The sequence below is a fragment of the Mus musculus genome, chromosome 5 (assembly GCF_000001635.26).
Source record: "Mus musculus strain C57BL/6J chromosome 5, GRCm38.p6 C57BL/6J".
NCBI classification, from domain to species: domain Eukaryota; kingdom Metazoa; phylum Chordata; class Mammalia; order Rodentia; family Muridae; genus Mus; species Mus musculus.
The window spans coordinates 32,131,695-32,158,366 of NC_000071.6; the positions used below are offsets into that span (position 1 = coordinate 32,131,695).

The 26,672-nt window shown below is 51.5% G+C and overlaps 1 protein-coding gene across 1 annotated transcript; it reads left to right on the forward strand.

The window, feature by feature from the left end:
- Positions 1 to 4,777: 4,777 nt before the first annotated feature.
- Fosl2 (fos-like antigen 2) lies at positions 4,778 to 26,146 on the forward strand. The gene is made up of 4 exons (NM_008037.4): positions 4,778 to 5,111; positions 15,131 to 15,382; positions 18,727 to 18,834; positions 20,977 to 26,146. The coding sequence occupies exons 1-4, from the start codon at positions 5,010 to 5,012 to the stop codon at positions 21,493 to 21,495; spliced, it is 981 nt and encodes a 326-aa protein (NP_032063.2). The 5' UTR covers positions 4,778 to 5,009; the 3' UTR covers positions 21,496 to 26,146.
- The last annotated feature ends 526 nt before the right edge of the window (positions 26,147 to 26,672 follow it).

Here is a 26,672-nt window from a genome sequence, read left to right on the forward strand (position 1 = left end):
GTGTCCTGGACCATGTAGGAAAGCAGACTGAGTAAGTCACAGGGAATGAGCTAGTAACAGCTCTCCTCCGCGGCCTCTGCTTCTGCTCCTGCTTCCAGGTTCCTGCTCTCCTTGAGTTCCTGCCCTCACTTCCTGTGATGTGAAGAGCAAGCCAGATAAACCCTTTCTTCCCCAAGCTGCTTTTGGTCACGGTGTTTCATCACAGCAGTAAGAACCCTAACCAAGACTCGGGCTTCGAATATAAATGCTTTCAGGAACCAGAACATATCATCTAATGCGTTGTTTACTATAAAGTTATGACTGCAGATCCCTCCTAGCAGTGTGGGAGGTAGGGTTATCACTAAGGAGTAGAATCTGTAGACTGTCAAGGTTGGAAGAACACTGGGTTTAAGGGCACGGGAGATGGCTTTGCGTTCAGCTGCAGACGTCCACAGGTTGGACCGTACTGAGGAGGTTGCGCTGTCGTTGTATTCTTTGGCTTTGCATGGGCAATCCTGACTCTGGTCCACAGCTGACCTTGCTCTTCCTGGGGATGTTGTGAGACAAGCGAAGTTGCATATATTGAAAGGTCTTCAGGAAACGCACCTTCCTCTGATGGGTGGGTCACTGAGGGGGACAATCATTCTAAGATCCAAGACGTCTCTCAAGGGCAACCTGGGCTGCATGGGATAACAAGGAAACTGGAATGAGTGAAACGGGAGGGTCCAGACACTCAGAGAGGCGATGAAGAGTCAGCCCAGACTACCTTTTTATTTCCCCACAGCGGCATCTCTCTTCCTTTCCCTCACTCAGAAGAGAAAAAAGGGGCACTTTTAAATGTCAGTTAAAGCCACGAACAAATGAAGTCTGTGCTTAGAAAGCCAGAGAGACATTCCGGTAGGAGGCAGGTAATGCGGTGGAGGCGGGTAGGCAGACTCAGTCAGAGGCGGTTTTACTTTCAACTCGTTATTAAACACTGACCAGTTCCCCAGGACAAGTTACTTGGTCTTGCTTTCTTGAACTGACACCTGGAAATGAGAGACACCTCAAATGTTTGTTGTGTGGATTACAAGGGACAGTATGTTTTCGTTTTGATTTGAGACATTGGGGCTTAATCCCTGTTCTGAGCATCTTACTCCAGCCCCTTCTTAACCGCGTGCCCCCAGGTATGTCTTCCCACGTAGGCGCCGCTGAACTGGGTTTAGATAGGTCAAACTTCAAGCATCCACTGAATCAAGGGAGACCAGTGTCCCGGCAGCTCTGCCTCTGGTGCCACGGGACTGAAAGGTGGCCTAGGCTGTGGAACCTAGGTCTCCTCTCCAGGCAGGCACGGGAAGCCAGCTCACGTTCCGGAGCAGGGCCAGGCAGGGATCAAAGCGCTCTCAGGCGGGCCGGGGCGCACCAAAGGGAGGCCGGCGACTTGCATCAGCACAGATTCCGTGATGCTCTGCAGACGTCTGGGGGCTGCTGGCTTTACGGGAAGCCACAAGAAAGGAAAGGACGGGGGAAGCGGGTCCGGGCGGGGGCGGGCGAGGGCGCGAGGTTGCGCTGGCCCGAAGGCGCGCTCCCGGCGGCGCCTGCTAGTTGCTGGGCGCGCCCGGGATGGCGGAGGCCTTGGAGGAAGCTCCTGCTCCCCTTCTCCCCCGCCCCCGCCCCGCGTTACTGGAAGGACTGTGTGGGAGAGACCCAGAAGCTCACGATTATTGAATGCGGGCTGGGGGAGGGCCGGACAGCCCGTGCGGCTCGAAGGAAAACCAAAAGTGCGTCTGTTCGTGCTGCTGTGACACGGGGTTCCTCGGGGAGGTCCCTGCGTACCCCGGCCGCCCCCCCCCCAGTTGCTCACCCCCAACCCTCCAAGATTTATTTCACTAGGGCGGCCGAGGACCCGCAGAACACAGGGCGAGGCGAGTGGGAAAGTGTCACGATTTTTTTTTTTCTATGCCCTGCCCCCGTCCCCACCTCTAGTTTTCTGGGTTTTGCTGCTGCTGGGGAAGGGTTGATCCGTTTTGCGTCAAAGGGCTGCATTTACTCAGTCCTGCTGAGAGAGGCGCGTAAACACCCAAGCAGGCCAGGACGCAGGGATGGGAAGGGGGGAGGGCCAGGCACCCAAGGCTGGTGCGTGCGTGTACGCCTGCACCACACCCCGTTCTCGAGCCTGCAGAGCTGCACATTCTGCTGGGAGGGCAGCTGCAAAAATGCGAGGAGTCTGGCCACTCAGCTTACCACGCGCACAAGTCCTTGGGGATGGAGCTCAGGACAGAATGTGTTTTATAATTGTAAACAATGACCCCTAGTACTGTTTGGGATTACCGTATCTTGAGGCCCTTGGGGCAGCCAGATGCCGCCAGTCGTCCCGGAAACGCAGGCGCTTTATATGGAGCCCCGGGAAAGCTTCGAGTTCCCGGCTCTTATTTTTCTTTCCTAGTAACGCCCCCACTTCACAGATAAGGAAACTGAGGACCTGAGATGTGATATGGGAGATGCATAGCACTTCAACGTCCTCAGTGGAATCCCAACAACCTTACTTCCCATTCACTCCTCAAAAGCTTAAGGATACAGATGCACTGCATAAGGATGGCTAAAAAAGGCGTTTTTTCACCCTTGTAATCCCGGCACTCGGGAGGTGGAGGCTTATCTTTGACATATAGAGAGTTTTAAGACAGCCTGTGCTGAGACCCTGCCTCAAAAGAAAGAGAGTTCTTCAACTCCTGGTACAGCGCTTATCTGTACTCATTGTACCTTCTCTGGGGATGATAGGCTATCCGAAGCAGAAGAAAGCTTTAGGTCGTCCTGCTCCAAACCTTTCATTAGATAGAGGAGGAAACTGAGACTCTAGACTCGCCCAAGATCTCACAGCTCGTAAATAGCAGAGCCAGGCGTTCATACTCCAAGGCCTGCGCTCTTTACCCTGAGTGCCACCCCACCCATCAAGGCGGGAAGAGCCAGGAGTCCGGCCACGCGCGCCCTGAACTTTGCTCCAAAACAGTTCAAGGCAACTTGGGGCACACCTCTCGGGCCCCAGTTATTTATTTATTTATTTATTTATTTATGTATTTTAAAAAACAACCCGATTTGCTTTTAAGACCTGGTTACTACTATTACATGCGTCATAACTGTGTAGCACAGAGGACTCCCGAATGTCTCACTGGCTAATTTCATCTTCAATACTACTTCTAAGCAAGTTAATTGGAAGGCCAAAATAAAATAAATTAAAAAAAGAAAAAAGAAAAAGAAAAAAAAAAAAACAAGCGCGCGCGCGCGCACACACACACACACACACACACACACACAACACACACACACACAAAAAGGGGAAGCAGTGGGCAGCCAGGCTCCGAGTGAAAAATGGGCAGGCCAGCCCCGCCTGGCGACGCCGCGCCGCACCCCGCCAAGACCCGGCCGCAGGGTGGCGCGGGTGCCCGGTGCGCCCAGGACGCCCGCTGTACCGGGCGGCGCCGCTGAGGGTGCGGACGACTGCGCACGGCCGCGCCCTCCCCGCGAGCAGCTCTGCGCGCCGGGCTCTCTGCCTCGCGGTGGCGCCGCACTGAGCCGCCCGTCTCGTCTTCAGGGCTGCGATTTTTTTTTTTTTTTTTTTTTTTTCCTTTTCTAAAACCCGGAGCCCAGGCCGGCGCGGCCGCTTTCGGGGCCCCGCCCCGCGCCCCTTCCTTTTGGTTGGGGATGGAGGGGAGGAGGTAGGGAGGCCAGGGCGCAGGCGGGAGCAGGCGAGGGAATCCCTCTCCCTCCACGTCACCCGAAGGCGAGGAAACCCGCATTCGCGTCCTCTAACGCAAATGACCATCTTTGGCAACGTGCGCCAATGGAACAGACCAAGGGCGCTGCGCCCCAGGGGGGGTGGAGGAGTTCGGCGAGAACGCGGGCGGCCTCGGCGCCCCCGTAGTGCGAGGGCCGCGCTCTCCCACCCTCCCCGCCTCCCGCCTTCCTCGCGCGGGGTCTGTGGCTGGCGTCAGCGCGACCGCGAGCGAGGCCGGGAGGGGAGCGCCCCGCCCGCCTTCTCCCCTCCCCTCCCGCGCCTCTTCCTCCTCCTCCTTGTCCCAGGCCTCCTCCCCCGCCGCCTCGAGCGCTCCTCCCAGCAAGGTGGAGTCTAAGGTTGACGTGAGTGGATCCACATGGTGCGGGGCTGGAGAATAAAGAGTGTGGAGTTGAACTCGTGCCATTGTAGTGACTCATCTCGGGCAGAGCGCAGGGGCTCGAAGCGAGACAGTGAGCGGCGCTCGGCAGGGACAGAGAGAGAGAAAGAGAGCGAGCGCAAGAAAGAGGGGGAGAGAGGGGAGGGCGAAGCGAGGCGAGAAGCGCGAGGCTTGGCAGGTCCTGGAGCCAGCACGGGGTGCAGGTCACTGCGACGCGGAGCCACGTCCCTCTCAGCACCGCTCAGCCTAGAATCCCACGGGCGCTGTCCCACCGGCGCGATCGGGGCCGCTGGACCGGCGCTCACCGCCTTGTCCTAAGTCAAGTGTCCGAGTCGCCGGGAAACTCAGGCGGCGAGTTGGCCACAGGAAGTTTATTCTCGGGCTCCTTTTCTAAAAGGAGGAAACAGAAGTTTCTCCCAACCGGCAGCTTTTCTTTTTCGCCTTTTTGGCGCCCTGAGAGATCGGGGAGGGAGTCCCCCAGAGCTGCCAAGCGACACCCGCGGGGCTCCTAGTCTTTTTGCGTTGCCCATTTTTCTCCAGCCCGTGGGTCCCGGCAGAGCTCCGGCTGCGCGCGGGGGCGGAAGGGCGCGCGCAGGGGAGGGACCGAGGGACGCGCCGACTTTTTAGAGGGAGGGACTCGGTGGACAACCGGTTCCGCGGAGCTTGCAGAGCAGAAACGAAGTGCGGTGCGCGGCGATCGGGGGGGTCACTTCCCGAGTGTCGCTGCCTCCTGTCTGCCTTGGTTAGGGGACATCCCGGGAGCGAAAAGCCCAGCCCGTGGCCGGGCCGGTGGACCAGCGAGCGCGCAGCAGACTGTGCGCGGCCGCGGCGAGGGCGGGGAAGAAAACCACCCTGTTTCCTCTCCGGCCCCCACCGCGGATCATGTACCAGGATTATCCCGGGAACTTTGACACCTCGTCCCGGGGCAGCAGCGGCTCTCCTGCGCACGCCGAGTCCTACTCCAGCGGTGGCGGCGGCCAGCAGGTACGTGCGGGCCGGGGTGCACCTGGCGGCGCGGGCAGACTCCTACCCTCTTCTTGCTCCCACTGCCTCCACCCCCAACCTCCTTCTTTTCCCTTTCCTAGCCAGGCTAGAAAAATACTTCACCGCTGTAAGTTGTGGGTTTCTTTTCTTTTCTTTTTCTTTTTTTTTTTCCTGTTCCGCCCTACCCACTCTCCACTTTTCTTTTTCTTTTTCTTTTCTTTTCTTTTCTTTTTTTTTAAGCAAGTGGAGAGTGGGCTTGAAGAGCCAACGACACCCTCTCCCCCTTTTCGTACTTAATTTTCCAGAAAAGCTCTTGAAATTACAGGTCCCCTCCGGGAAGCCTGTTGCCTCCTTCCGAGCCGCTCTCCCTCCCTTTTCACGTTCCTCTTTCTAGGTAGTGGATAGGCAAGAAAATTTTTGCGCCCCCTAAGCCCCTCCCAGCCGTCAAGGACCCTACGGGGGGGGGCGGGGGGGAAGGCTTTTTAACCCTTTCTTCTTCTGTTATTCTTCGGTCTTAGCTGTTTTCTGAAAGGGATTGGGGACTCAAAAACAAAGCTGGGCTCCTTCAAGTGTTTGGGAGTGAGGGCGAGGGTTGCCCCTGGGAATTAGGTGCGAAGGTCAGGAAGGAAGAAGCTGGCTTTGATTGGCTCTTGACACCTCCTGTGACACCCCCCCTCCAGCTTCCGGTAAGGGTTGGGCAGGAGCCTGTACTTCCCCCCCCCCCCAGCAGAACTTTGAGGGGCTTGGGGGTACCTGGGGCAAAGAAGCTGTCAGAGAGAAGTGGGAGAAAGAGACACATCGCTTGAGCTCCTGAGTGGATTTAGAAGTAGAAAAACATCTCTTTCTAAAGCAGCCAGACTGGTTTGCACTGAAGGATTGTGCCTGTAATCTGTGTCTTTGTAGGTACCAGACAGGTATTGGTGGGGCGGTAGGGGTGGTAGGGTACCTGGCCTGTGTCGCAGGAACCACAAACACCATCTTGTGAGGGAATTGCATGAACTCAAAAGGTCCTCTGCCACCTGAAGCCCACCTTGGCAAGCATCTGGGAGTTCCTAGCCAAGCTGGCTGCAGCCAGAGTTACTCCATAAGCCAATAGCCATGGCCTTGACTTTGACCTTTAGAAGTCAACCAGATAGGAGGTCAGGGGTCTTCCAGGGAAGGGTGGAGTGAGCTGGGAAATATAATAAAAATATGGCTTTCTTTGTAATCTGACAAGAGGGGCACCTCTCTCAAAGTAATGTTCCATATCTGGGGAGTCCTTCTAAATGACTTTTCTGTGTCTAGCTCCTCCCAAGCCCCATACCTACTAAGCACCCACTGTAGACAGCCTGGTCTGAGCATTGAGGGTCCAGTCAGTGGACCCTTTCTTACTACTGAACACCCAAATCATACCTGAGAAGTAGTCGCTTATGTTTGCATCCCAGTACATTTGGTGTTTTGGGTTGAACCCAAACATCACTCATCAATGGGTTTAGAGTCCTTTATACCTGTTGTCCCCTACTTTCCAATCCAATAACCCCACCCCATGTACCTCTCCTTTCCAACCAACATAGAAGCTTTGCGTTTCTGTTTCTTCCACTAATGAGACCAAGACAGTGAGCACTGACAGTACAATCTCCCTGCCTGGCTTTGCTCAGACTCTGGGGCCTGGATGGGAAGTCAGACCGGACATCAGTGCCCCAACTGAATAATCTGTGTCACTAGGGCTTTGAGCCCAGGATGTGAGCGGAGGCAATTCCCTGTTTTGGAAGCAAATCAGACAGGAAACCGATGCTCGGATGAAGGAAGAGAGCTCCGTCCAGCAGTGTGTAATAGGGCCTCATTACCCAAGCAAAAAGCAGCTGTTGGCTAATTCCTAGCATGCTGTAACACAGGAGGATTTTGCAATTAGCAGCAACCAGTGCATGCGATTCTCAGGTATAGCTGCCTATTCTGCTCAGCCTTATGAGCAAGAAGTCTTTCAAACCAGAGGGATTGGCAAGGTAATGCCACTTAAGCCAACTCTCAGCCTTGTCGGGGCGGTGGGTAGGAGACGAGGAACAGGGGGAAGGCTTCCCCCTCCCTGATCTGGCTGTCTATAAAACTGTTCTGTGGTCCCAGTGATAGGCCTCTGTTTTTGTTACTTCCCAAGTCTGTGCTGCTACCCCACCCCAATCTGGGCTCAAGGTAACTTTATTACATGCCAGATAAAGTCTGTAATCAGCTCTGCTCCCAGCCCTCTACATGGGGAAGCTTTCCTGGCAGTTAGTGACTGGGCCTTCCTCCTTTATGACTGCACGGTGGACCAATCCAATCAGTGGAACTTGTGAGAAGTTCCTGGTTTTCCTTGTGCAAGTGCATACTATTTTCCCCCTGTTCTCCTTGTTTGTGGGGTCCTGTATCCCCATAAATTTGCTGTCTGGCACTCCCCCCCCGACCCCCCCCCCCGCGACATCTAGCTTCATAAGGTCTTAATACTGCGTCTTAGTACTAAGTACCTAGTACTTCCCCACTGACCTGTGGGGTGGGAGGCAGACAGCTCTTTGTTAAGACCTCTGCTTGTGTCTATGGCAGGAACTCAAAACACGAAAACTATTTCCTGTTGTAGCTATAATCTCAATCTCAAAGGTTAATCAATCCCTGGCAATTTAATTTTTTTTGGAGCTAGGTGGATGCACCTCTTCCTCCTGGAGTGTGCTTTGTTGTTGTGATTTTCTTTTTCCTGGGACAACACCTCCAGATATATGCTGTGCCCTGCTCCTTGGCTGTTACGGTTTCAGGGCCCTGGCATTACGCAATCCAGCCAGTTACACAAACATAGGTCATTTCATAACTTGTTTTCTTCAGCCAGGCCCCCTTCAAATGAAAAACAAAACAAAACAAGACACGGAACTTTTCCAAGGCAGCTATCTGTTCTGATGACTTGTGAGAGTAAGTCAAGGGCATTTCCTTCAGGATCAGGGACCATCAGGCCAACTTTTCCCCCCTGCCACATTCTTCCAACAGGCGTATGCGCGCGCGCACACACACACACACACACACACACACACAAAATTCCCCAGAGTGAACTTTTGCCAACTGTACCAGGCTGGGACATTCCTCACATCAAACAACTTTTACCAGAAATGACTGTGATTTCCCAAGTCAGCCTCAACTGTACCCCTCTAGTGCCCCCTACAGGACATTTTTGGAAGAGCTATTCTGAGAATGTATTTTTCCAATCTCAAGAGTGTTAAACTTCGTTAGTTTTCCAAATTCTTAGAATTTTTCTTCTTATTTAAGGCAAACGAATGTCATATATTGAACAATAACTAACTACAAATGACTTGAATTAAAACTGAGTTTAAGAAAAAAAATCTTTTTTTTTTTTAATAAAGCCCGGTTGGAATAAAAGAGTGCTTTTTTTCTTGTTCATGAGTTGCCTCCCCCAGCCCATGGTGTTTTCAAATACTCAAGGATTGTTTTCCCCATCTGCTTGTGTGGGGAATGTTGGAGAAGGGAGAGATGCGAATTGGTGGTCTTTCTCTCTTTGTTTTTTGTGATCTTACAGATGTTGTAGATTTGGATCATGCAGTGTTATCCCAGGAATGTATCTGTTCCGCGGATTCCTCCTGGAGGAGGTGCCCAGTTTCTCACCACCATGGGGTGAAACAGCAGTCATAAACTGTCTGAGAAGTGGTTGAATTTTCCTTTCTAAAACCCTGAGTACATTTCCATTATTGTATTGACTGAGTGTATTATTATTATCGAGTGTATTATTATTATCGTATTGTACTGACTGTCTTATTATTCACACTGAATATAAAATTTGAGGGCTTGAGGTGTTTTTTTTGTGTGTGTTTGTTAGTTTGTTTTTTCTTACAACAAACACACCAGAGCCTACACACCTAAATCACATAAACCATTATCATCATCATCATCATTGACATCGCCTCCTCCCTTGCTGGACTATATGCTTAGTTGAATGCTGAGACTGCCGTTCTCAAAGGCGTTGCAATACTGGGTTTTTGTTTTGTTTTGTTTTTTATTGTTTTCAGTGCATATAGAAAATTCTCCCTGCCAACAAATCTTCTCTCGAATGGTGAATTTGATATTTGAAAATTACCAAAAGGTCTTTGGAATTAAGTCTGACACATGAAGTCTGAATGGACAGACTGGTGAGACCCCAAGTCTTGTAGGTCTCGGTCTCCAGCGTCCATTTGGAAAGATGTTCTCCCATTCAAAGCTCATAAAATGGCCCCTTGCTGACAGCATCTTTGTGTTTATGCCTTGGACATTTTCCCCTTAGTTACACAATTCCGGTTTATGTGTTGAAAAGGAAAAATTAGCCTCACTGCTGGGTGGACGGGGTTCGTCTCTATTGTGTGTTGAGTTGTGACCTCAGCAGATCAAATAATGTCAGCTGTTCTGTTTGAGATCTACGTATCTGTCCCAATCCCGCTTGGTAACTTGACCCTCTGAGCCAGTAACAAAGCTGAATCAGCCTTGACAAGTGGCCGGTGTCACTAGGCTTCCTTTCCAGCCGTTCTTTAAGAGGTGACAGACCACCCGCCCTCCCATGGGAGCAGGCTACTGTCTCGTTCATGTCTCGTATGATTAGACAAGAATCAAGGAAGACATGGAATAGGGGTGTGGGCAACCCTGGTCTGATTGACTGCAGAACTCAGGAGATGGGTGAGAGGAGGAATTTTCCCATTCAGGAGTGGGACTCTCACCAGAAAGAGCAGGAGACCCGAGTAACCTGGGGATAACCCCTCAGGGGGCTCTGCCTCTCGTTTCTTTCTGTTTCTTGCTTTCCTTCATCCTGGCAGTGAAGTGCCACAGGCTAGACTGCTTCTTTTAAATGAAGCTGAGACAGAGAAGAGACTGGTGTTGGGCAGGTCCTCTGTGATAATGTGTATAGGATAAAAGTTTGGAAATTTTGAGTTATTAGCAGCAATTTCCATTGTGACATAAATGGTTTTTCCTCAGAGGAGAAAGGCCAGAGGTCACGATGACGGCCAATGTAATGCTATACAAGAGGCCCTGGGTCCAGTGAACACACACTTGCCTGATGTTGGTGTTGGGCCTGAGAAGTGTGAAGAGAACATGCCTTTTACCCCCTCTCTCCCCAGCTAGTCTGCTGGGATGTTGGATTTCCCTAGTCAAGGCTATAGAAAGGAGATAGGCCAGTTCCTTCCTGGATGGCCTGCCTGCCTCCCTGCCTCCCTGCCTGCCTGGCTGGCGTAGCAGCTTACAGGGTCCACAGGTTCATGTCTTGCATAATTGGGGTCCAAGAAGGACCTGCCCAACAGGATGGGTCAAGAACAGCAAGCCTGAGCTCTGTTTAAACTCTGCCTGCCTAGCTTAGGACTGTGGGAGTGCCTCCATTTGAGCCTAAGGGGATGGTGGTCTAAACTCTTGTTTTCCAAGACTACTAGGTATGACTCTTTCTGAACCCAAGGTCTCATTGTTGAGTCCGGAAAGACTGTTTTCCAAGTCAGCAACTTCTGGGCTGTGAGACTTCTCTGGTCTGCTGAGTTGGTTTCTGATGAGTTGGACAGCACATCACTGAGTGAGCAGCCCATTGCGCCTCAAGCACAGAATGCTGCTGGTTAACACTGAAGTCCCCAATCCCCAAAGACACACAACACAGCTTGTAAGGATTTGAACTTTTGCTCAGGGTGTGGAGATCCAAGTTGGTGAGCGATGATCCTTGGCTTCCTGGATGAGAGGGGTATCTCTCTTGGTTTGTTTGATTGGTTGGTTGGCTTTTGCTTACCTCCTACCTGAGCCTAGGAGACCAAACTGTATTTGTAAGTGAAGTTTAATGAGCCCTGGGATTCTCATGTATTCCCTACTGATGCTCCCTGCTATAGTGGGAGAACAGAGTTGCACCACAGACGGTATGGCCCAGAAAGCTTAAGAGCTCACCGGATTTGGCTCTGGAGGTCTATGGGGGCCATTGGTCCTTTTATAGACATTTACCCAAAAGTTGACAGGGAGACACAATATTTCTAGTACTTAGAAGCTCTGCCAGGCTGGAATGCCATATAGCCACCCAACATTTCAGCCCTGTCCCCAAAGGAAGAGTTTTCCAGGGGCTTGTACCCCAAGAGAACTTGGTCCCTGGTTACTTCTCACATTCTTCTCCCCACCCCCAACCCCCCATCGCTGCCACATGATACCGGGTGCTGTCACAACATTGCCCTGCAGCCAGAAAGCTGTCTTGGTTTCTTTCTCGTCAGTGTGAACTCCTTCATGGGAATCATGACTCCATGTCCCTTTTATGGGACATTTGGGTCATTCTTCGACTGTTGGCATAGGAGGAGAGCCTATTAGTCAAGTTCACTTCTGAGACCACAGACTCTTAGCCTTATCTCCTCTCTCTTATCCCAATGCCACTCTCTGAATAACACGTTTGGAGTTGAGACAAGACCCATCTGCCAGATCTAATTGAAACTTTTGTGCCGTCTCTCCAAGAGGATCCTTTGGAGACAAAAGCCTTCTTTATCAGGGCTCAGTCCCCTCTGGGGACAGGACATTGTTTTTCTTGCAGTTTGGAGCCGGCATGTTATCCAGATGGCTTACCCTCTGTCTAAAACAAGGTGTACACGCGATTCAGAGGCAGTCATTACCTCCCGCCTTGTTTTTATTGCCGCTTTGTTTTGTCTAGACCAAGCCATCGCTGCAAGGAATCTGGCTGGTGTCTACGGGAAACTGTATGAGCATTGAGGGCCGGAGAGGAGCTGGGAGGCTCCTGCCTATCCCAGAGGAATCTCAGTCTCTAGCTTGCTTTGGGCTGTCCGCTCCCTTCCCCAAGCCTAAAACCGGCACACTGTTGTTCTTTGGAATGAGCAGATTTCTTAGATGCTTTCCTAAAAAGAGAGCTGGCAGCTGCCCCCAAGGAGGAGATGGTCACGTGAGGCCATTGTCCTGGGCACCCCTTCTATCTGAGGACCTGTCTTGGAGACGAGCAATAGAATACAAAGTTGGGTGTTTCCAAAAGTAGGAAGCTGGCAACTCTCCCAGGAGCTAGCCTGTACAGCGTACACAGACCTACATTATGAGGTGACGTGATGCTGATGGCGGTGGCGGCGGTGGCGATGGTGATGATTTGTAGTGCCTTCCATTTGTTTGGGGCAATATTTTCCTGCCCCTGTTGCATGTTATAATAGAATCTCCTTGGAGTCTGAAAAAGTACCTGTAATAGAACTCCACCCCTGAACAATTATTTTAGACTCTAATGGTGATGCTCCGACGTTGGTGAGTTTTACAAGCTCCTCAGAACATTTTTAGCCAGGTTGAGAACCACTTCGTGCTTTGCAGTCCGTGATTACAGTAGCTGCGGCTTTAGTCCCTGAAACAATGCAGGAAGTTCAGAATCAATACGTTCTCTTTTGTCTCAGAATTGAGTCCTCAGTGATTGGCTGAGGGCAGAGCACAGCCCTTATGCCTCCTCTAGTAGCCCCAGAGAAACACACACCTGATTCACACGAAATGTGCCCCCTTCTTTCTCTCCCTCCCTCTCAGTACTAAAGACTGAACCTAAGGCCTTGTGCATGCTAAGTAGGTAGTCTAGTCTGTTTTATATTTTGAGACGGGGCTATCATAGAGTTGTCCAGGCTGGTCTTGAACTCATTTTTGTAGCTCAGAAAGGCCTTGGGTTTTTTTTCTTATTCTTCTGCTTCAGCCTCCATGGGTAGCTGGGATTTATAATCTTGAACCACCAAGTCCAGCATAGCTGTTTCTTTTCAGTCAACTCTTAGTTCTGAAACAAAACCAACCCTGCTTACCTTAGCCTTCAGTGGTATAACTGAACTGGCTAGACTAGCCACAAGCCACTATACTGGGCAACTTCCCTGATAAAATCCCAGAATCCATTGCACTGGGCAGCTTTCCTGTTCTTCCACACAGACTGGAGTCAGGTGGTGGCAGGATGGTATGTGAGGATGGTCTGTCAGCTCTGTTAGGTACAGTGTGTGTGTGTGTGTGTGTGTGTGTGTGTGTGTGTGTGTGTGTGTGTGTGCAGGCTTCACTTTACTTCATACCAGGACCTATGATGTTATCAGCAGGGATAAATACTGCAAACGTGGTCACTTCCAATTTTTCTAGTTTTGGTCACTCTGACTAGACCAGGCGGAGGCTACTATAGCTCCTGGCCTAATGACAGCAGGATTTCCTTTTGGGCGGAACCAGTCTATGGGACCTCCTTGGTGAGAAGGAAGGCTTGAAGGAATCCTTAGCACAGGGTGGACTCTAGCTAGCACTTGGGGCTGGGTTTTGAGGAAGAAAAAAATGCTAGAGAAATCTTTGGTGCCATGTGGAGAGGCTCCTGTCTTGGCCATGTTGAACTGTGTTTGGGTTCTGATCTCACTGCTTTGCAGCAGTAAGGCCTTGAGTAAGTGGCTTGACCTCTCTCCAACTGCTGCAGCCTTTAAGATGAAGGTAATATGGTACTGACCTCAGAGGGAGAGTCAGTCGGGGAATCTATGCAAGACTTTAACATGGTGTCTGTCATTCTGGAAGGAATAGCTATTATGACGGTCACTTTACCCACGAGATTAGGGGCAAAGTTGCAAGATCACCTGAGGACGGGTTTTGGACTGGGACCATAGAGCACCTTCTTCTGAACTGCTGGACATGGGAGGCGCTCCCTACTTTTGCCCCTCTCACTTTCCAGGAGCTGTCCTGGAGAAGAGTCAAGGCCACCCGTTGCCATCCTGGCAGGACGGATAAATTCTAAAGGGAGACACTTGTGCCCCTCCTTTTGGGTGTCAGGCCACTGAGACGGTGTTCCCCAAGAAACTGGATTTGTCTCAGGAATCTCATGCTGAGAGAAGGAAAGGGTCTTCACACAGTAGGACAGCCTGTCAGAGTACCTTGCAGGATACCTTGCAGGAGACTGTGGTGATGGGCAGGACCATGTCCTGACTGGGGCTACTCAGCCAAGCATCTCTTTGCCCTCTACTTAAGCATCAACTTTATGTCCTGATCCTGAAGATGGACTGGAGGAGAGAGGTCACTGGGCCTCTCTGTTCCTTCCCTTAATATGATCATGTAGAATAAACCTCCCTTCTCCGTTTTCCTTTTACTGTTTAATTGGCCAACTGGGGGTGGGTGAGGAGCCTACTTAGTTAGGGCTACTGGGGTCCAGGCTCTGACCTATCAGCTCCAATAACAGAGTTAGCTGAGGGGCCGAATCTATTGTGCTTTGATGCTCTATCTTATTGGACTTAGGCGTCCCATATCCCACAGAGCTCTGCAACATGGTCCTGATGTAAATTAAGAGACAACGGGAAACCTCTGAGCTGCCAGCACCAGTGTTCCCTTGGACACATCTGTGAGTCTGGGAAGATAGATGTGTCCGTGCTGGAGTTAGACACAACCTGTCTGCCCCAAGCAAGATGTCAGTGAAGGGGAAGGGGCAGGGTCAAGGGCAGCAATAGGAAATCTGGTTGCAAAGTCAGGCTCGAGGGCCACAGTCCCATCCACTGATAAACAGAGAGGTGAGGACTGGGCCTTCTCAACTTGACTTTGATCTGATAGGCTTTAAGGCGCATCACGAATTCCTTGGAAAGCGACAAGCTGACACAGTATACGTGTAGTGATCTCTCTTGATCTACCGGTGTGCAAATCTCCAAGAAACATGTCCTGAGCTGGTACCCTGGGGAATAATTGGTAGATGACTCAGAGGCCCAGGAGGCCACATTGAAACATCCTGCAGATATGTACCCTGGAGGGCTGCAGGGTGAATGTGAGCGGCTCAGCCTTGAAAGTGTCCTGGAAGTCACTTGGGATATGGCTGCATCCTCTCTGAGTCCCTGAGAGTGGAGGCTCCAGGACTCCAGTCAGAGACCAAATCTGACACATAGCCCAGAGATGGATAAGATCTTCTTGGTGTTTGGCTATGTGGCACTTTTCTAGGGAAGCCCACCTGGGTCCTCACCTTGCTGTCAAGCCTTAACCTCAAAGCCTACAGCGCTTGGCCTCAGATCTGGCTCAGCTTGTCCTAGTCTGCCGTTTCTTGGCTCAGTGTCATGTCTTTCTCCTTGTTTCAGAAGTTCCGGGTAGATATGCCTGGCTCGGGCAGTGCCTTCATCCCCACAATCAACGCCATCACCACCAGCCAGGACCTGCAGTGGATGGTACAGCCCACAGTGATCACCTCCATGTCCAATCCCTATCCACGCTCACATCCCTACAGTCCCCTGCCAGGCCTGGCTTCAGTCCCTGGGCACATGGCTCTCCCCAGACCTGGAGTGATCAAGACCATCGGTACCACCGTGGGCCGCAGAAGGAGAGATGAGCAGGTAAGCCTCTAACTGGGGGAGAGGAGCTATGTTGGTAGCTGGGGGACAGAGGGGCTCACGAACACGGAGTGTTCTGATGGTGCTTGAGGGAGATCTTGTCTGGGGGGAACACCTTGTCGGTGTGAAGTATCAGTGAATGGGAACTGTCATGGCTTCCTACAGTAGTAGTACCTGTCCTGGGTCTTAGTGGGGAACCACTGCGGAAGTGCCATAGGACAGAGCTGTCACCCATGTGACTTTGCATTCTTCCTCAGTGTCTCAGGCCTTTAGATCAAAGTTGCAGCCCTCTTCCGGTTCCTGAAATATACACTCCAGAAATATAGGGACCCCGAAGGCCTGAGGAGTCAGTCCACTCAGCTCTGGGGATTGGGGGCAGGGGTAGAGGTCGCACATGAGGGTTTGCTTGGTTTCCCTCCTCAAGCTCAGCTTTGGGAGAGAACTGAGTTGAGGAAGGATCTAGGCCTTCAAAGATCTCATCCATCTCCCACCATAGGCAACGCATCCCAGCCCCAGGCCGTCTTGCCTGGACTCCATTCCCAGTGCTCTTCCCACAAGGCCATGCCACAGCGAGCCTAGAGACGGATAACCTTTAGCAGCACATTCTCCTTTTCAAATGTGAATCTGGTGAAACCTTCCTGTTAACTGTGGAGGCCTTCACCCCAACTCCTGTCTGTTTCCACTCCGGGACCCCAGTGTCCACTCTATCCTAGTACCAGTACCAATAAACATGGCTTCATGTGCATAGTGAGGGACCCAGAGCCCACAGACCCAAGTATGCCCAGAGTTACTGGGCTGACAAGAGGCTGGAGGCTCCCTCCTCAGCAACCTTGCTCCCCAGAAGACAACATGGGACCTCATGGCCAATAATCCATGCTGACATAGGGGCCCCAGTGAAGGGCCCCCAAGGGCTATGGGTAGTAGACACTGCAGTCCAGTTGCATGGGTGTGGGATGCTACAGGCCCCTTCTGGGGGCTTCCCCTGGTCACAGTTACAGGTGATGTAGCAGTGACAGCACTGCCCTTTGTGGTTGTACTTCCCAAGGTAAAGCCATGACCGTTGGATCAAACTATCATATTGCTGACAGGTCAGATCGTTCTACGATATACATGATCCTGAGTGAGCCAGGCCCCTGTGGGCTGGGAGGACATTGAAGCGCGGTGTGTCTCACGCTCTTTCTCTGTTGGGTCTGCCTCACACTACATGCAGAAGTTTATACCTGGAAGGGGCATTGAGGACTGTATCTCTAAACTTCTCCCCTGAGCCCAGCTCATAGATAAAGAAGCTGAGACCACGAGAGAAGGCCCCAGGGTTACACAGGGTTAGTAGCAGAGACTGGGATCCACCATTTTGACCTTCAGTTGGGTGTTTGTGATGCCACATCACCTAGATGTGCTTCAAGACCAGTCATCTGGACACATCCTTCCTCTTGTGGCAGGGAAAGAGAGAGAGAGACAGAGGACCACTAACCATATTAGAATCTCTTCCATGCCAGCCACATTCTAGAGCCTTGACTCTTGGGTTCCTGGCCCTAGGGTCTTGTCTGTGACTGTTCCCACTCCCACCTCTGTTTCTACCCTAAGGCTTGTCCCAAGAGTCGGCTTGGTGCCTCATGATCTCCTCCAGAGCCTGCCCAGGAGGCTCCCCTGAGCCTAGGGTGGGGAGGGCGTGTGTGGCTTGTGGGTGGGTCCCTGGTGATGTTAACAACACTAAGGCTGTAACCACGTTGATCTCACCTCTCCGGAACATTTCCTATGTTGCAGTACCCACAGTTGCCCCACACCTCCCCAGATAGGGAGAGACATCTAAGGCTAAATGTTACAGAGGTGAGAGGAAGGCCTGCTGGGGACCAAGTTTAGTGGTTTTAATTTTATTTTATTTTATTTTTCTCCAGCAGTAAAGACTGTGGTGGGGGAAGAGAGTTGTGGGGGAGGGGGCCTGTGAAGAGTCCTCAACCCAAGACTACCACAGGGCCACAGGCTTTCTTGCTAACTAACTTTGTAAGCCTTGGACCAAGACAGGTTTGGGTACAACCAGTGATCAGGTGATCTCCTGTGGGGTCATCTCAGTGTAGGTAAAATGGCCTTGGCCTCTTTCATTACAGCCACACACGGTGGCAGGAGCATCCTACTGGCCCTAATCTGGGCCCAGGTAACAAAAATGGCTTGTTGCTTGTGGTGTGCTCTGCAGCTAGGTCTTCCTTCTATGGGATGGCTTGGGCTTTTCTCTCCATGGGTCCCTTGAGGGCAGAACTCAGGCCCTATCATACTTAGAATCTTTTAGGCCCGCAGCTGAGCATAGACACACAGTAGGTATGCATCAGTGTCTGGTGGCTGACAGGAGGGTCTTCCCTTCTTGTGCTTTGGCCCTTGGCCCTCTCTTGGTACTGTGTGTGACCAAGTCTCTGACCAGTCTGGGGCAGGAGCCAGTTCCTGATCTCTCTGCAGGGGGTCTTCCTGTAGTGTACAGATCAGCCACAACTCTTAGATTCTTATGTCACATAGAAGGTCACTGTCATGTAAGCAGAAAAGGTGCACAGTGAGGCTTTTATGCCTAGACTGCTCTTTTCCTCTTGCCCAGCCTAGCACTGTTGGCAGGCTCCTAGGGAGACCTCAAGGAGACCTGTAAGGAACTGCCACTCGGGTTGGCAGAGGGAGTTGGGGATAGAGTGGTACCCGTGTCCCTCCGGCTGGTGACAGAACATCAGAACATGCCTCCTCCATGGGGGCATCTTACCTGTGTGGAGACTCTGCATAATCACAGGTGGGCCATGAGGCTTGTGGAGCAGCTGACTGAGGAGGAGGAGGAAGAAGAGGAAGAGGAGGAGGAGGAGGAGGAGGAAGAAGAGGAGGAAGAAGAGAAAGAGAAAGAGGAGGAAGAGGGGGAAGAGGAGGAGGAGGAAGAGGAGGAGGAAGAGGAAGAGGAGGAAGGGGGAAGAGGAGGAGGAGGAAGAGGAAGAGGAGGAAGAGGAAGAGGAGGAGGAGGGTAATTAGCCAGCTCTGGAGGAAGCTGCTACAGCAGATGAGGCCAGACCTGGCTTGCTGGAGGGATCTTCTCTAGCTGAGGCTCCAAATCAGAGCTGAGAGACAAATGCTGCCCTGATGCAGGGCCCTGAATCCCTCATCTACTCCTGACCTGCTGTCCCTTTAAACATACAACACCACCTTCCAGGGCAGATCCAGCGACAGGCTCCCTCCAGGCAGCCGTGCAGTAAGGGCCCCATGCCTTGGGACCTCTGAATCTGGCGACACTCTAAAAGAGCAGGTTGCATTCCTTAAAGAACAGCTTTGTTAAAAATGCTGTGATCCATTCATACTGCTCTGACCGTGACTCTTGGCCTCTCTAGCTGTCTCCTGAGGAGGAGGAGAAGCGTCGAATCCGGAGGGAGAGAAACAAGCTAGCTGCAGCCAAGTGTCGGAACCGTCGCCGGGAGCTGACAGAGAAGCTGCAGGCGGTGAGGAGCTGGGTGCAGTGGGAGCACTCTGGGTGGGCCAGGAGCTGGAGTGGGTCGGGAGAGATGGAACATCCTTTCTTTATCTTTAAGGACATGGGTCGACATTATGCTAAATGAGAGGGTGCTGGTGGGAGAGAATGGGTAGAGGAATGAATGAATGAATGAGAGTTGGCCTTTGCCACGAGTGTGAGCCTGGAGAGGAGAAGACCCCCTTCCGGGTCAGTACATTTTCTCACGTCAGTACCTGAATGCACTCTGTCCTCAGACCCACTGGGGCCTCCCCACATGCCTTCTGAGGGTTCCAGTCATCTGTTAGTTGAATTACGTTTTCTTGGAGCTTTTGCGTACCTTTCATTGCCAGGAAGGTTTCCCATCTTTACAGCGAGCAGAGAGCTTCATTTGTCCTTGTGAGTCACTTTCTCATGCTCCCTAATTGCCCAGACCTGGGGACCCATGCTCTTTCTAAGATTTACCTGACCAGTGTCACGTAACTCCCTTCTGTGTCTGGCTAAAGGAAGGGCTGAGCATCTGGCAGAGGAAGACCCAAGCCGGTGCTCAGTCCTGGGATAGAATGCTTTCAAAGCGAGAGGAGCTGAGCTGGGAGATTGTCCTCTGGCTAGTAGAGAGATTTAGAGTGTATTTAATCCATGTACAGTTTATCTGCCTTAAACTGTTTCCTTCAGGCCCCGGTACCAACTTTTGGGCACATTCAGTAAAATATGTACTTGGTGAGTCCTATGATCCTTGTAGTCATGGCCTTTGGGGCTGTCAGAGTAGGGCTGGGGGCTGGGGTTGGAAGTTCTTCCTCCCAGATGAGGCAGATCAGGGAGTGATCAGTCCACCGTGGGAGGCTCCCTCAGCAGGGCCCTCCACGCCTAAGCATTCTCTCATACTTTACTTTGGGGAGCTGGACCTTTTGTGACTCCCTGAGGGCATCTCTCACCACCAGCCCAGAACATCTCTTCTGAATCCTCCCGACTGTCCTCCCCTCTTCCCAGAAGTCTCACACCCTACCTCTCCAGCTCCCCCGCATCCTGACCCAGCTACCCAGGCTCTGAGGCACAGCCTCCACAGGAACCTCTGACATTCATCAGACCCTTGAGACAGAGGGAAACTTTTTTTTTTTCTTCACTCGGGAATACACCGTAGTGTGCTTAATGAAGCTCTTGCCTGTATCTCTGCATTTGTGAATGGGAATCTTCATTAGAGAAAAAGTGGGGAGGAGCCTGGTGACCCATACCTCCCCCCCCACCCTACCCCCACCATTCTGATCCACAGGCACTGACAGCTGCTCTGTCTTTGTATTAAGGAGGGGAGCGGAGGCCCCCATGGTGACCTTAGCATCCCCACAGGCTCTCACAGTCTGTCATCTCTCTATTGGGTACATTGTGGAGCTAAATGTGCTGCTTGGAGTCTCTGGTTTAGGGAACGTCAGAAACTAAAGAGAGGGAAGATCCAGCAGGAATTGCCTGGGCATTTATTACAAGTCAGGTGCTGTCTGTTTCAGTCCCATCCCCCCCCGGGGGGGTGGCGGGGGGGGGTAGAGGGCTGTCATGGGGGTCTGCTCTTGTGCAGCTCAGGCTGTGTGCGCTGGTGGGCTGAGATGGTAAAGAAGAATTGAGTAGAGTCTTCCTTTCGCTATGAGTATCCCAGTCTAACCTGTGGCACCACAAGGGTTGAATGCAGTAACATGCAAAAGCTGGAGTCACGTGCCCTGGGATTCAAACCTGGGTAACTCTGCCAGCTCTGTAACTTTGAGCAAATGACCAAACTTCTCTGAACTTTGGTTTTCTCCTCTTCAAAACGGGTGGATGATAACATCTGCTTTCAGAAACTTCTAGAGGGTTAAATGAGATTATCTGTGAAATATGTGACCTAGTGACAGGCATGAAGTAAGCGCTCAGTTACAGCAGCTCCAGATGTTAATTCACCTGCTGGACAAGCCGTCTTTGCTCCTTCAGAAGTAAAGCGATATGAGCCACCATGTGACTCACACCCAGTTAACTCTCTGGCCAGGTGTGTGAGACGCTTGTGGTAGGTCTCCCGAGGACACCTCAGATCTCCCTTTCATGCCTGGACTGGGCTTGTCCCACAGGTCAGCCTGTAGGCTTCTGTCCCTCATACCCTTCTTTCCCCTTGCAGGAGACCGAGGAGCTGGAAGAGGAGAAGTCTGGGCTGCAGAAAGAGATTGCTGAGCTGCAGAAGGAGAAGGAGAAGCTAGAGTTCATGTTGGTGGCTCACGGCCCCGTGTGCAAAATCAGCCCCGAGGAACGCCGATCGCCCCCCACCTCCGGGCTGCAGTCCTTGCGCGGTACGGGCAGTGCCGTTGGCCCCGTGGTGGTGAAGCAGGAGCCTCCCGAAGAGGACAGCCCCTCTTCCTCAGCAGGGATGGACAAGACCCAGCGCTCTGTCATCAAGCCCATCAGCATCGCCGGGGGTGGTTTCTACGGGGAAGAGCCTCTGCACACCCCCATCGTGGTGACCTCCACGCCTGCCATCACTCCCGGCACTTCAAACCTTGTCTTCACCTACCCCAATGTCCTGGAGCAGGAGTCGCCTTCGTCGCCCTCAGAGTCCTGCTCCAAGGCTCACCGCAGAAGCAGTAGCAGTGGGGACCAGTCATCAGACTCCTTGAACTCCCCCACACTTCTAGCCCTGTAACCCTGTGCTCCTCTGGCCAGCTCTGGAGGAATCCTCATCCATCATTACCACACCCTTCCCAGGGACCAGCACCTTTAAGCACTCCAGGGCCTTGAGGGAATAAGGGGCCCCTGGCTCTGGGGACCCACCCGGTGGGACTTAGTGGTGAGACACTGGTTGATCTCTTAGAAGCCCTGGGACACGCCCTCCCTCATTCATCTTGCAAGCGAAGCGAATCCTTTTTCTTGAGAAGCCTCAGAGAACTTGGTTTGTGGACTCAGACGCGCCTGCGGCTACCCCCACCTCACCCCACCCCCCCCTCTTCTGAAGCCCCGCCCCCTGGAGCTGGCCCGGATGGTTTCTGTCCCTTTGTTATCCGTTGTCTCTGAAGTGGACAGTATCCTTTCCTGCCCCGCCAAGCATGCTCAGTGCCTTTTGGTTTCCCCTCCTTCCCCTAGATTCAGTTTTGCTCCCTCTGGGTTTTTATAAGATTTGCCATGACATTTCATCTGGGTGGTCCAGATAGTAAAGCGCTTTTATTTCTGGAGCTGGGGAAGCAGATGACTCTTCCACTGGGGCGGAAGGGGCACCCACTGTGTCCCGAAGGGGCAGTCAAAGTGCAATATTATTGAAACTTCCCTCCCTACACACCCAGTGCGCTGTGGTTACAGACCGTGGGCTCCCTGAGTTCTGCCGGTGAGCTGCCGTCACTGGGATGCGCCAAGGACCTTTCCTCCCCGGTCTCAGAGATGCACATCTCTTTGAGGATCGGCTTGGCTGGAAGACAGGGTGTGAGTGCGACAACAGGGGCACAGGTTGGGTTTGCCAAACGTCTAATTACCAAGCCAGGATTTGTGCCAACAAAGCCACATGGCTGTCCTAGTGAGCTTCCTTTCTTACCTGTCTTGAGCTGGGCGTCTCTTTAATTACTGCCTCTGCCCCGGACCCTTCTCTCTAGACTTGGGAAGCACTCCTTCCTAGAAGCCACACATCACTCCAAGGCTCAGCTGGGCGCTGCTCATCCCCAACTCTCATAGTGACATCACCTGTGGATATTTAATGAGTGTGGGATGCGGGGTCTGCGGTAGAGATGGTTTCTGGCAGCCGCAGCAGCCCCAGGTACCTAGCCTCCCCTGGCTGCTCTCCTGTCAGTGAGATGCAGGAGCCGCCCTCTGCTCTCAGTGGTCTCTGCTACTGATGAATCCAGTGGGTTTCCTTTCATATTCTCCTGGCCAACTCCAGAGTGGCCTCCTAACCCAGCAGGCCCACCCCTCTGGGAGTCGTTGGTCTCCACCAGTTTTGTTAGGCTTTGAGTGTCTATTCGGTTCCTATCAAAGCTAGTGTGTATTCCTTTCCACTACAGAAGAACCATCACTCTCATGGGTGTCCCAGCCTCCAGCAAGGGCACAGCTCTGTCCCCTGCCTTTCTCTCCCTTTGTCCCCACTGCATGTTGACACAAGTATGGAAGTGGAGCCTGGTTAGAACTTGTTTCTAGTGCTAATGCTCTGACCTAGTATTTCCATTGGAGATCACTGTCCAGCCATCTAAAGCCCTGTTATTCGAGTCAAGCTTATCCCCATTTTTGAGAGAGAAGGGGTACCTTCACAGACCGATGCCCTTCTTACCCCAAGTTCCCATAAACACTTGCATGCAGAAGCACACAGGACACAGGGACCATGTGGGAAGCATGCTCAGCCTAGCAGAGCTGAAAGGAGCAGGCTTGGCTTGGTAGAGAGGGGGGCAGAAAGGAGATAATCTCAATGTGTTCTTTCCTGTATGCCTTGGCTCTAACTCTGCTGCTCTGGTCTCCCAGAGCCTCTAGGGGCAGGGGAGTGCTCCACAAGGTGGTTTGCTGGCTTCAGAGCCCTAGAAGCACAAGACAGTGGAGCCAGCGGAGCCGGGACTAGAGGAGTTGGGCAGTCTCAGTTGAGAAGCTTTATCGCCTCAAGCCAAGTGGGAGCTCTCTCCCTCATGCCTGTGGGTATTTCTGAAATGAAGCTGCGCCCTGTTCTGTCCTTTCCCAAAGCCCCCTTCTGCCCATAGCATGGATCCAACCCAGGTCACAGGCCTGGGACTTGGTACCCTGGTTGGACACTCCTGAGACTCCAAGTCTGGCTTTCAGTTCAGTTTTCATCTGTGTTGACATCGGGGCCAGAAAGCACAGCCAGCTAAATGGGCCTCTGAGGTCACCTTCCCTTCCGGCCTGCTTGCTTTGTCTTACAAGACTTCTTGGCTTTTCCAAAGACAGAGATTTCTGGGGGGAAGCCGAATATTTCTACCTAAACTCTGGGTGTGACCTCAGCTCGCTTTCCTCTGATCCACTGTCCAAGTTGGGTCACAAACATGTCACTCATGCATGCCTGCACTCCAGAGTCAGGTGCCAAGCTTGCTTGTCCTTCCCTGCCTCCAGGTCAGGGAGCAGCTGCAGTGAGGGTGGGGAGGTGAGGGCTTTGTACACGTGTGTCCTCTGCTGTCATGAACTTGGGCTGGACTGTGAGCAGCTCTGGGTTAATACAGGGCAGGCAATCCTTAAACAGCTAGCATGAAACAGTTTTGTCGTGGCCACCAGGCTTCTGTGGGAACAGTCCTTCTCTGGCTGGCTAGCTAGGCACAGCTACGGCACTGGAAAGAGTAGAGCCCAGGTGAAGCTTAGGAAATTGGGAGCTAACACCAAGCAACTGGTTCCGTGGGGGAAGGTTTTAGGGAGCTCAGACTGCTGCTTTCATAGGCAAAGTGTGCCCATGGGGGCCAGTCATGGGAACATGTCAAAGCCAACAGGAAGCAGAACCTGTAGCTTTCTCTGGCATTAGGGAGAGAGAACCCTGCTTGCTTCCACTTAACTCCTGGTGGAAGAGGGGCAGGCACGTTCGAAGCTTCTGGATTCATTTTTCCTCCACTTTCCTGAGAGACCAAAAGTGTTCCTTGAGATGTCACCATTTGTCTTTCACAGTGACTTCCTTCCCTGAGCAAACATTCATGTGGCTTCGCTGGGGAGGAAAAAAATAAGCACCTACTGTGTGCCAGGCACTATGAGGCACTTTTCTATTTATCCTCTTTTAAGATAGGACTAAGAGTTCATCTCCTTCTAGAAGGCCCCCAGGTTAAATAAAAACACTTGGGGGTAAGAGGGCTTTCTTCAGAGACTCCCAGGTGGGAGTGCCTCTAGTCTGGTGGTCCTCAAAGACTCATCCACAGCAGCATCTGCCCATCCCAGGCTCCTCTCTCCTCAGACTCCTCCTATCTGGCTTGTGCTCCTCAGGTGGCTGAAGGGGCCACCTTAGTTCTCATAGAAATTGTGGACCAATAGGATATGTGCTGTGTATAACTTTCTTTTTAAACTGTAAGTAAAGGGTCTTGCAGCTTTGTGCTTGTGTTATCTTAGCATTTATCTTCAAACCAGCATCTCACTATTTATTGACAGTGGTGTGTGTGTGTGTGTGTGTGTGTTTCTGCGTGTGCACATATGTGTGCACACATGTGCGTGTGTGTGTTCATGTGTGTGCATGCTTGTGTCTTTCCACAGCTTTTTTTTTTTTTTTAAGGATCATCCTACTGCTAAGTCCGTGTCTCTTCTTGCTTCTAGTGTTTTGGCCACGCCTCACCAAATGTCTGTAATGACCCAGTACTCACAACATGTTCAGGAGGAGCTGGGTCAGATTTTGACAGAGGGTATGGGAAGGGAAAGGGGAGAAGAAATTGACATTTATTTTATTATTTATTTTAAATGTTTACATTTCTTTGTGTTGTTCCAAGCCTGAATAGAAACAGATAGCATTAAAGTACTTCCTTCCCACTCCTTTCTCTGGCTCTCTCTCCCCCACTTGTTCTGACTTAGGATAATGATCTCTATTTTGTTTGTTTCTCAAGTGACTTGTGGACTTGTGCTGTATAAACTGTATTAAAAAGGCTCTGTTTTTAAAGATCAATTGTCATTCCTGTGGGGACAGTGGCTACTGAGAAATCTACATTGTAAGAGAAGACAATGAAAGACCCTGGCCCTGTCTCTCAAAACTTAACTTTCTCTGTATGATTTTTTTTTTAAAAAAATATTCCATTTATTTTACTTTGTGGTTACTTGATTTTGAGGAAGAAAATATTCAGCTTTGTATAAAGACTAGGTATCAGATTCCTTTTGCAGTGGGAGGTGTATATATCGTATTTTGGTATAGAGTAGGACCCAAGCTTCATGCATCTGTATTTGGTATATGTCAATGACGTGGAGTGAAATTTGCTATTAGATCCTGGAGGCAAATGGGTTGTACAAGGTTTTATGGCTCCGCGGGGAATTTAATTTCCTTTCTGGGCACCTTTTGTCCCCTACTTTTAAATTAACGGTGAAACGGCCCTAGGAGGGTCGCTCTAGTTGAACTCTCCAGGCAGGACCTTATGCTCAGAAATCTTTGTATAGTTTTAAATTTTTGAGGAGTATCTCTGCTCGGAAGCATCTGTGGTGGTGTGATGTGTTGTTCTGTGTACTGTATGTGACACAAGCCTACAGGATTTGCACTAAGAAAAGCTTGGTAGGAGCTTGCTGCTATGGAGGAAAGAACATATTAAAAACTTATTTTCCCTCGGGTTTGTTCTCGTTTTATGTTTTTGTTGTTGTTGTTTTGTTAGCTTTCCTACTTCCACTGAGTAGCATTTTGTAGAATAAAATTAATCAAGAACAAAGAGCTCGTGATGGTTCCTTCCCTGTCGCCACCTTCCCCTTCTGTCCATTATTTCTGTTTCTTCTGTTCCTTTCTGCCTTTTCACCTTGTCCATGAAGTTGGGGAGGGGGAGCTTACCTCAACCTCGGGTTGCAGGGAGAGTTCCTCATGTCCTTCCTGTCTTTGCCTTTCTGATCTGAGCCTCACCCCTGCCCCATCCTGGGTCAGGACTGCCAAGGTGTGATCCAGTCAAAGTTAAGGATGTTTTGTTGGGACAGGTTAACTCTGGAAGCCCAGAAATCTTCGAAGGACCAATTAAATGTATTGTAAGGTTGCCATGGTCAGACAGATGGAAGGCAGAAAGGAGCCCTGACAATGAGGCACACAAACACACAGACAGGAGCATCTCCCAGGCTCTTTGGAAAGTCACAGGTTGTCAAGAGTGGGAAGTTCAGCCATGGCAGAGCAGGGTTGTTGTTCTGTAGACCAGGAAACCCGAGTGACTGAGGAGGGTCTTGTAATGTGTGCCTTCCTCTCCATCCTGGTGG

What these genes read in the sequence shown, in the direction of transcription:
- Fosl2 (NM_008037.4), top strand. Translation starts at nt 5,010, where the DNA reads ATGTACCAGGATTATCCCGGGAACTTTGACACCTCGTCCCGGGGCAGC. An exon ending in GCAGAAGGAGAGATGAGCAG is followed by an intron (nt 15,383 to 18,726) that starts GTAAGCCTCTAA and finishes TGGCCTCTCTAG; the next exon opens with CTGTCTCCTGAGGAGGAGGA. An exon ending in TGACAGAGAAGCTGCAGGCG is followed by an intron (nt 18,835 to 20,976) that starts GTGAGGAGCTGG and finishes TTCCCCTTGCAG; the next exon opens with GAGACCGAGGAGCTGGAAGA.